This window comes from Lactuca sativa, chromosome 6 (assembly GCF_002870075.4).
Source record: "Lactuca sativa cultivar Salinas chromosome 6, Lsat_Salinas_v11, whole genome shotgun sequence".
Lineage (NCBI taxonomy): Eukaryota > Viridiplantae > Streptophyta > Magnoliopsida > Asterales > Asteraceae > Lactuca > Lactuca sativa.
In genome coordinates this window covers 120,605,825-120,616,446 of record NC_056628.2, presented here as the reverse complement: position 1 = coordinate 120,616,446, position 10,622 = coordinate 120,605,825, and the positions used below count along the sequence as shown (strand labels likewise).

The window sequence follows — 10,622 nt, the reverse complement described above, 5'->3', positions numbered from 1 at the left end:
GTAGGGCAATTGGAAGAGAAAATAAATAAGTTAAGTGGATTTTAAAACTCATCCCACATTGGTGGGAGAATGAAAAGGAAATTGGTTTATAACTACAAAGAATAGCTACATTTGTAAGTCTTATTAGAACCGAGACTGTCTCTTGCGCGCACACGCAAGGGGTGCAAATGCAAGTCAAATTGGCTTCGAGTCACTGAACTTGTGTGCGAGCGCGCGTCCTACGGACACGAATGCACCACCGGTCAACCAGAAAAGTTCAAGGACCTTTTTACATTTTTTCCTTTTGGTTGACAGTTACAAAAACAAATTAATAGCTATTAATCATAGATTTTGGTTTCGATTTCTTGATTAATTTTCTTATTTAATTGTGACAGTTACAATTTTGTTTTAATTACATCGGTTACATTGGGTAGTATATATACAACCCTATGTGACTGATTCAATACACCAAATGAAACGAAATCACTTTCTTCCTCTCTTATGCTTCTACTTCATCTTTTCTCTCTTGCAGCAACCAAGGTATAATCTGGGCCAAGTGATGGTTCGGGAGATCTAGAAGAATTGTTTTCTACTGTTGTATCCTGGGAAACAAACACTCATATAGGGCGAATTTGTTTTAAGGAAATTGTGTTAAACATAGGCCTCAGTCAATAATTTTTAGGGTTTTGTTCTTTCGTACAGTTTTTGGGTTCTATTTTCCTAACAGTCTTAAAACAAATCATTTGTGCGATACGAACTTGAAAAAAAAATTGTTTCTGTTTCATCTTACAGTGCTTATAAAAATGAATTTTTTTCCCTCATACTTGCAAAATCTGTTTTCAGAAATCGTTTTCTAAGACATTTTCTGTTTTTTCTGCTTTTCTATTTACATGTATCTAACTGTTTAAGGTTATTGCATCCATATTCTGTTATTGTTTTCAGAAATTGTTTTCTAAAACAGTTTTTAGATTCTTTCTTTTGTTTCACAGCTTTTTAGAACCTGTTTTCTGGAAATAGACAATACTTAACAGTTTAGTTGTTATTGAATTTTAATCTTTAACAGTTTTACATTTGCTTCCTTTTGTAGCATGACTACTGGTGAAGGTTCCCAACCACCAAAGCCTAATGGTACTCCTAGTATTCAAGGAGCTCCAATGATGACCATGTCGGTCAATCATGATGAGAAACCTGAGAAGTTCTCTGGACTAAACTTTAAAAGGTGGCAGCAAAAGATGCTCTTCTACCTTATCACATTGAATCTTGCTAGATTCTTAAATGAAGAGGCTCCTCGGATGCTCGAAGGAGAAGGAGATGTGCAAGCTTTAACTGTTATTGATGCTTGGAAACATTCTAATTTCTTGTGTAGGAATTATGTTCTTAATGGCCTTGTTGATTCACTTTATAATGTGTATTTTGTTACAAAGACAGCCAAAGAACTATGGGACTCATTGGACAAAAAGTATAAAACTGAAGATGTCGGGACAAAGAAATTTGTGGTTGCCCGATTTCTTGACTATAAAATAGTGGATGGCAAAAGGGTTATGTCCCAAGTCCAAGAGCTATAAGTCCTCCTACATGACATGTATGCCGAGGGTATGGGGTTTAATGATCATTTTTCTATTGCTTCCATGATTGAGAAGCTACCCCCTAGTTGGGTTAATTTCAAGAATTACTTGAAACATAAGAGAAAGGAGATGTCCGTTAAGGACCTTATTGTTCGCCTTCGAATTGAAGAGGACAATACGATAGCTCAAAAGAGTAGTTATACCCCTACTTCTGAGAAAGCTAATGTGGTGGAGCATGGTCAAACTTCTGTGAAGAACAAATCTGGAAAGGAAAAATTACAAAAGAAAGGCAAGGGTTCAAACTTAGGAGCCAAAGGTGGAACTTTTAAGAAAAAGTTTCAAGGAAACTGTAATAATTGTGACAAACGGGGTCATCGGGCTGCAAATTGCAAGCTTCCAAAGAAAGCTAAGGAGGCAAATGTTGTGGATAAGATAACCAAAGATGTGTCTGACATCGATCTTGCAGCGGTTATTTCTGAAGTTAATTTTATGGAGTCCAATCCAAGGAAGTGGTGGATTGATACAGGAGCTACCCGTCATGTTTGCTCGAATAGAGAATGGTTCAGAAACTCCAAGGTTGTGGATAATGGTGACAAGTTGTTCATGGGAAACTCGACCACTTCTGATATCCAAGGTGTTGGAAAGATTGTGTTGAAGATGACGTCGGGAAGAGAGATGACGTTGAATGATGTGTTGTATGTACCCAAAATTCGTAAGAATCTTGTGTCGGGTTGGTTGTTGAACAAGCATGGCTTTCGCTTGGTGTTTGAGTAAGATAAATTTGTGTTAACCAAAAACGGTGTGTATGTGGGTAAGGGGTATATTAATAGGGGTATGTTTAAACTTTGTGTAATGGCTCTTAAGCCAAGTGACAATGATAATGAAATGAATAACTCTTCTACTTACTTGCTTGAGTCTTCAAATATATGGCATGCTAGATTAGGACATGTTAATTTTGATACTCTTCGTCGTTTAATTAAACTCAATCATATACCACACTTTTACATCAACTCAAAATACAAATGCAACACTTGTGTTGAATCAAAATTAACACGACAATCTTTCAAGTCCATTCAAAGGACAACCGAACTACTTGGATTAATTCACACCGATGTGTGTGACATGAAATCATCTCCATCTAAAGGTGGAAATAAGTATTTTATCACTTTTATTGATGATTGACTAAATTACGCTTTGTCTATTTACTTAAAAGTAAAGATGAGACTATAGAGAAGTTTAAAGTGTATAAAAGTGAAGTTGAGAATCAATTTAATAAGAAAATTAAAGTACTAAGAAGTGACAGTAAATGTGAATATGTATCACCGTTTGAGGAATTATGTGCAACTCATGGTATCATACATGAGCTTACTGCACTTTATTCACCACAACAAAATGGCATGGCAGAAAAGAAAATTCAGACCTTAAAAGAAATGATGATTGTCAAGTTGTTAAGTTTGGGGTTGCCACCCTCAATATGGGGGGAAGCTATACTTTCAACTAACTACCTTTTAAATAAGGTCCCACGAAAGAAATCCGATAAAACACCATACGAGTTATGGTCAGATATAAAACCATCCTACAAATATCTTATAGTGTGGGCTCTCTCTCTCTCTCTCTCTCTCTCTCTCTCTCTCTCTCTCTTTGTGATTTCTTCAAGTTAAGATCCATGTTCAGTGATTTCTCTAGATCTGTATTAAGGATTTGTTCTTAAACCTAAATCTAAACATGATATGTGTCTGATTTAAGGATTTGTTCTTAAACCCAAATCTAAACATGATATGTGCTTGAAACTAAATCTAAACATGATGTTCTTGAAACTCATTTAGACCTGCAAATTGAAGTGAAGAAGGAAAAAACTACACTCGATTTTTTATGAGAGAGAGAGAGAGAGAGAGAGAGAGAGTATTTTTATTTTCTTTTAATTACAAAAGTATTTAAATAAATAATGAAAAAGCAAAAAACAAAGGCAAAGGCAAAATTATCATTATATAAAAGTTCAAAACAAATTAAATCAAACTCAGAACAAAATAAAAAATTTAGACCACTAGTGCTAGTTGAAAACACTTTGAACCAAAATAGCAATTTTCAACTAACCACCGGGACCATTTGCACCGTTTTGTATAAAACAAAAGCAAAGAGTCTTGAATCCTCGCAACAAATCAGCAATTCAGCAGTCAAATATTGCTATTTATTTACTTTGCAAAATCATGTACCAAAGATGGCTTCTTCCAAAATACATATCACACTCATACACATAAACTTAGTAAACACCTGAGGACAAAATATAAAAGTTCAGATACATATGAATATCAACTCATTTATAAAAATATACACATCCACCACTTGGTCAAACCATTCAAATTAAATAATGTCCCACCACCCCATGCATAATGCAACCTACAAATTCTCATATAACTCCACAAAAAGAATCACACCAACTTTCCTCAATTTAAATGCAAAAATGGCACACACCAAAAGAAGCAAAGAAATATCACCCTAAACCAAACCAGGGAAGGCATCAACAAAGCTTGAAACAACTTGTTGTGGCAAATCCGCTCTTTGCAAAACTATTTCACAATTACTTTCTATCAATGACTTCACAATGCTTAGCGCATCAACCTCATCCAACTCTCCTGCACACAAAAAGTATGTTACTCAGTCACAGTACAAGTTCTCTTCTTTACTTAATATGGAAAGAACAGAACAACTTAATAATACATACCCATTTCTATTTCTTGCTCTTCATCTTCCTCATCTATTTCTTCCAGATTAGTCCCGTTTTCCATCTCAATGGCTGCTTGTGCACACCTCTCCAAAAATTGTTCTTCGGTTTCTTCATGTACACCATCATCTTCTGAATCCTAATAAACAAAACAAACAAAGATATAATTCCAAATCCCATGTTTTTTTTACTTGATACAAATAACAGTTAATGTTAAAAAAAGAAAAAAGGTCTATGAGAGTCAAAAAGTCAAACCTCATCATCATCATCATCTTCATCATCCTCAGTGTCATCATCAGTGTTGTTCTCATCTTCATTTTCATCGTTATCTTCATCCTCCTCTTGAGCTTCTTTCAACCGCACAGTCGCTTCCATCATTGCCGCCAAGCACTCCGACAACAACCCGCCACCGTCATTCCCACCCGTAATCATTCGGGTAATCATTTTTGCCAAGGTTAATACTGGAAAATTTTATTATTATTAAATAATGCAGTGAAGAGTTTCAAAGAAGAATTTAAAAAAAAAAATTATTTACCAGTTAACTTGATTTCATTCTCTGTTGTTAATCCATGTTCAAACTCAGTGGAGGAGATGGAGCAAAGAGCCCGGGCCCACGTTTTTAACCCTTCAACTTGATCCTTCTCCAATGTATTCTCAACAACATCAGGATAGCATGAATAACAGGTACATATAGCAAGCAACAATGGCTTCCAAAGAGAAGGTTTTGATTGTTGTTCTCTAAAACAATCAAATGCTGACTGACAAAAAGCCATGGTCAAATCCCGCATTACAATTTCTTCATCAGGAAAATAAGTTGAAAGATGCAAGAGTATATGAACCGAAGATGCTGCTCGATAGATCACAGATGGATACTGTGAAAAAGCACTGCTGACAAAGCTACCAATGTTTTCAATAATGGAGGGTTGACCGCTGTTTGACCTGCGAATGAAGTTTGTTACACTAATTTTTCTGTGGAGGTGAGCGGCTTCTTTGATGCAATTGAAGATTGATAAATCTTCTTCTTCTTCCCAAGAACTCCAGTTTGAAATCTGGTGGGCCCATGCATGCAAGAGGTTTGTAACTTTTTTTATCTGGATTTCATCATGTTCGTTGAGATTGGACATGATGAATACGAGTAGTGTCGATGAATCGTCCATGCAGCATGACGATGGCGAGGGCGATTCTGTAATTTCATCTTCCATAGGTCTCAGCCAAGCTTCTTGTAGAAGATCTGTAAAAGCTTTGTCAATGGTGGCTCTACCAGAAACCACAACCTCACTTTGTGCATCATCCGCCACTCCCCCAGGAAAAGATTCCTCCCAACACTGACCCATTACTGATAATGCTGCAAAACCTCGTGCAACCACCTACCACAAAATTACAAATATTATTTTGAAAACTAAAGAATTTTATTCAGACAAAAATGAAAAGGAAAAAAATTAAACTTACTTGAGGCCAAGGCTCAGGACTAAGAGGGATATGGTTTAGAATATGTTGAGCCAGTAGTGAAATAATATGTGGGATATGAGGTACAACAGCATCACCTCCAGCTTCCACTAAAGTTTTAAGAACCTCAAACATAATGGCACTCTCAGTCTCTTCATCATTACTCTCTCTGATTCTACCAACCACAACTTGAAGAATTGGTAACCACTCGGGTGGAAGGAATTCGTTCTGTAGAGGGCAAAACCGGAATATAAAAAAAAAAAAATAAATAACACAAATGTTTAAAACCAAAGGGCGAAATCGGAAGAAAACAATCTCAATCTACACACCTCGACAAGTTGAGCGATTGCACCAGCAGCAGATACACGTACAGGGTAGCATGAAATATCCTCTGTGTCTTCCATTGTCAGGGCTTTTAACAGTGAGGTATACACATCAGAGCTCATCTCCTGAAAATAATAGAGGGCGTTAATGTCTTTTTGTATAGACAAGAGACTAAAATGAAAAAAAGAAAAAAGAAACGCACTTCAGGAATACAGGAAACAAGCTCTCCAAGAATCCAGTTAGCAGAAGCAACCAAATAAGGATCACAGAAAGATGCATTGTACAATGGTAGCACTCTTGAGCGGATTAGTGTAGTTGTATATGCAGGTTTCTGCTCCTTCAGAAACTGAAAGTAAAATGATAATTATTACATTTAATAGTCTTGGAAAAGGTTTTATATCTCACAAATGTAAGAAATTCAACATTTCTGATTGAAATCTTACATCTACAAGGTTGCCATATGCCATCAAAACGCCATAATAACTGCCAGGAATGAAATAATTACAAAGTTAAAAAAATATATTAATAGAAAAGGTGCAAAGGGGAGTTTGGAAATTATTTGACAATTATTGAATCAGAAAAAGAGCTTGTGAACTTACTCATTTGTGATCTTCCTTACTGGTGCATTTGTGTGAGATGGAATAGGGAATTTGGAGAGAAAAGGAAGCACCAATAACTCCCCCATAGAACTGCGACCTTTTTGTTTGTTTTTTTCACCTTTTTTACGTTTAGATGTAAGTGAAGCTGCAACAGGTGGGCCCTACAAACATGATTTAATAAACTTCAAGCACAATGCTATAAAGCCTATAATTGGATAGGACTCCATAGTTCAGTGACTTAAGGATAAAACTGACCTTTGATATTGAAATAACACCAAGTAAGTTCAATGCGCTTTTTCTTGGAGTGAATAAGTCCTCCCTCAATCCTGAAATTTCCTCCTGTCAAACAAATTGGGGAAAAGGTGAATCATTGTTGCATAAATAAGTAATTAACACAAAATAGAACAAGTGTATACCAATTCAGAAGGGAGATTTTTTCTTATGTACTCATCTGAGTCTTCCTCCCACTCCGTAATATCCTACTCCAAAAGAAGAAATTATTTCAATGTAAACATTACTTAATATTTTGATGCAAATGCATTTTCAATTAACAACCATCATAATACTTATAATAATAACAAACAGCAAAATTGAAGCAATAATTATCAAACCTTTTCATTCATTACTATTGCTGGAAAAATTGCAGACTCCAGTAAAGATGAAAAGTGTGGTGAAACAAGTCTCCATCCCTGTTTCCAGATGATTATAATTCATTTGTAAGAAGGAATAAAATGAAAACAAATATTAATTGGCTGATGAACTGAATGATAACTCACTGGGCCAGTTTCTAGAAGTCGAGATATAACATCAAAAGCTAAAGACATAACCCTCTCTCCTAGATTATCCAGCTTCTGTATAAAACACATATTAATTAAATCAATACACTACTATATTAAAGGTTAAAGATAAAGTCAGAAGCAAATATAGCATTAAAAGTTCAAACAACAGCTTAATAAAAGCAATGATTTAAAATAACACTTTGATGCCACCCAGTATAAAAAATATATGTTTTTTTTGCAATGGGTTAATGCGAAAAATAGCATCCCACTTGAATTTCTTCCTACTACAACATTGTGATTTGAAAAAATCTGTGCAATCATAGCAATGTTATTTGAATATAAAGTAATTTTTACTGGTACTGGTAGATTTTTCAAAGCAAAATTTCCTAATAAGAAAAAAGATTAAAGTAAAAAATGTTGTAGCATAGAGTTAGTAGACTTACAAAATACAATGCTTTCAAACGAAAAAAGGTGTAAGGGGAATATTGTAATAGAAATAAATGAATGTAAGATGATATAACAAACAAAAAAATAAAAGTAAATTTTTTTCCAATCAATGAAACTTACACTGAAGTCTGTTTTAAACTTCACTAGTTTCACAGCTGAATTTATGATGTCTGGCATCAGTCTGTAAAAAGAGAATGAACAAAATGAGTAGTGATAGACATGAATTGAAGCTTATCAAACTTGATCCATAAAAATAACAGTTATTATGTTAATGCATTACTTATCAGAGAACTTTCTATGTCGGGTGATAAGGGCACAGAAAATAAGCAAACTCCTCTTTCCAGTCTTCAACCTCAGCATGTATCCATCCTCAGAAGAATCACAATCTTCAAATTTTAAAGAGTGGAGGATACGAATTAAATCATGGCAAAGAGAAGGAAGCAGAGGAACCAAAGCAGATGGCATATGTGATCTCACCTACAAAACCATCAATTTTTTTACTTTAATACAAAGATTTTATAACATTTACAGAATGTAGCAACTGAATAATTTGCTGTTTTATGATTGGTATTCACAACAAGAAAGAAGAATCATCTCTTCTCGAAGAACATTAATACTTACAGCATAATAGATGCACTTGCTCATTATGAGAAGGCTCTTCTCAGCATCCATATTAACTTTATTGTGAACACACAGATCTTCCACATATAGATGAAATAAAGAAATCAAATGTATGAGAATTTCTTGTGCAATTAGCTCTAGCTGTGGTGGAACTGGCTCCTTTGCTATTTTGGGATTCAAAAAGTACTGCCAGAAAGAAAACAGGTCATACTTTTTAGTGAAAACAAAACCATAAAAGAACTTGAAACACAAATAGTCACTATTAACACTATTTAGATCACCTGAAATGGTCTGATAACTGACTGGAGAACTGTAAGGCTATTGATGGTCTTCCACCTAGAATTCCCACTTCTATTAACCAGGTCACTATCTTGAATTACTGATCTCAGTTGAGGTACAAGTTCATCCCATAAATTTTGCTTCACAAATTCAGCATCGACAATGGGACGAAACTGCAGAATCATGTGTTAAAAACTGATCAAATGAAAAGATAATTTATAAAAGTAAGTACACATACTGCTTCAATCAACACTTTCAAGATTGCAGGTTCTGCTTGAAGCAAAGCAAGTACAAGCCTGTCTCTAAACTCCTTGTTGACTCTTGAAGCTGTTTCACCTTGAATCGTATTACGCCTTGTGAAGTTCTTCAGATATGTTGCAGCAGCAATGCTTTGACCTTGATTCTCACCTCCTGCAATCATCGTATAATTCAATAATATATTCCAATTTCATTGCAGATTACTACAGCTACATACAATCATTAATTTGTTGCCAGAAGATATTTACTAGATGTGTTGACTTTCAAGCATTAAATTTCAAGTTGTAGTGCACTCTAACGTTTTCTGGTAACAACTCATAACCATATTAAACACTATAACAAGTATTAAAAGTTTCTGTATTTTGAAAGTACAACAAAGAAACAGTAAGTAGATTTTTTCTTGAATAGATGGAATAGAATTTAGAAATTTTCCTTACATATACAAAACTACAGTTAGTTTTGGCTTTGTTGCACATTAAGAATGAGAGTTATAAGATAATCAATGGCGCTTATACCATTTGAGCACCGATATTTATACCAGTGATATATTACTTACACAGATTGCGTGAAAATCGGATTTATGGAAAATTAGTCCTAACTGCTGTAGAAACTGTATATTGATCTACGGAAACAATCTGAATCTAGATTGATTACGCCGGCTTTGTTTCTATGTGTCAACTTCTTAAAATAAAAACGTACCATAAATGAGCAGAATAACTACACAATTATATCTTATAAGTAGATGTATTAACAGTTTAACTTGCGTATACAGCTCAAACAAAATTAGCTACTCAATCAAAGCAATACGGGACGAGATTGAGAAAATTACCACCGACGGCGATGGAGATCAGAGCAAAGGAGAAATCGGGGTTCGGAGAGAGGCAGTCGAGAGCATCAGATGCAGAACGGCGAACTTCACCGTCGGGGCTGAGGGTGTTGTTGAGAAGCTGGGCTACTTGCGAAGTCAACTCCATGTTGGTCGAATTGATGGACGATGCTACGGCGGAACCCTAGCTCAGGCACTAGTCCTTTCAATTGTGATAAATTAGGATAAATGGTGGCGCGAAAATATGCACAATGGCGGGAACCTTTACAGCTTTACCTAATATCTTAATTTTTGTATTGTCGGGCCACAAATAAAAGGAGTTTTTTACTAAACAATAACGATTGGAAATATATTTAAACAATAACTTCGTTTATTTTTTGTTCTTAAATCAATTAAGGTATAGTCTTTTCATACCTCAATGACCAATTTTTAGGATTTTAATTTTTTTTTATTTAGAAAACTTGAAAATAATACCCCTCCCTCCCGATCTCCCCCCACCCTCCGGCCCACGCTCTACCGCCTCTTCGTGTAAATGATGTTTTGGTTAAAAATAAACTAACTAGAATCTAACCAAATTGTATAAGAAATTGTGATGTACTTCATAAATCAAGTAAGAAATGATAATCAAAATGACACAGTTGAGTTACAAGGAAAGCTCTTGATCCTTGATAGGGTCTCCGACATAAAACATTGGTAGGTAATAATGATCACCTGTCTTAATGATTTTATTGATAAAAAATTATTGAATGTAGATGTGAATGTGTAAATGTAAGTACA

The 10,622-nt window shown here is 35.0% G+C and overlaps 1 protein-coding gene across 1 annotated transcript; it reads right to left on the bottom strand.

Annotated features, from left to right (window-relative positions):
• Nucleotides 1–3,841: 3,841 nt before the first annotated feature.
• LOC111881438 (importin beta-like SAD2 homolog) lies at nt 3,842–10,112 on the bottom strand. Its single transcript, XM_023877831.2, has 19 exons — nt 9,849–10,112; nt 9,000–9,172; nt 8,764–8,934; nt 8,483–8,668; nt 8,142–8,338; nt 7,982–8,042; nt 7,412–7,486; nt 7,247–7,324; nt 7,052–7,114; nt 6,891–6,974; nt 6,636–6,796; nt 6,480–6,519; nt 6,239–6,382; nt 6,042–6,161; nt 5,716–5,940; nt 4,802–5,633; nt 4,522–4,727; nt 4,267–4,405; nt 3,842–4,177 (listed from the first exon to the last, which is right to left on the bottom strand). The coding sequence occupies exons 1-19, from the start codon at nt 9,991–9,993 to the stop codon at nt 4,041–4,043; spliced, it is 3,237 nt and encodes a 1,078-aa protein (XP_023733599.1). The 5' UTR covers nt 9,994–10,112; the 3' UTR covers nt 3,842–4,040.
• Between the last annotated feature and the right edge of the window lie 510 nt (nt 10,113–10,622).

Coding starts and splice junctions, on each gene's coding strand:
- LOC111881438 (XM_023877831.2), bottom strand. CDS start 9,993: ATGGAGTTGACTTCGCAAGTAGCCCAGCTTCTCAACAACACCCTCAGC. Junction 8,043..8,141: donor CATAGAAAGTTCTCTGATAA/GTAATGCATTAA, acceptor CTCTTTTTACAG/ACTGATGCCAGACATCATAA. Junction 7,115..7,246: donor CAATAGTAATGAATGAAAAG/GTTTGATAATTA, acceptor CTTTTGGAGTAG/GATATTACGGAGTGGGAGGA.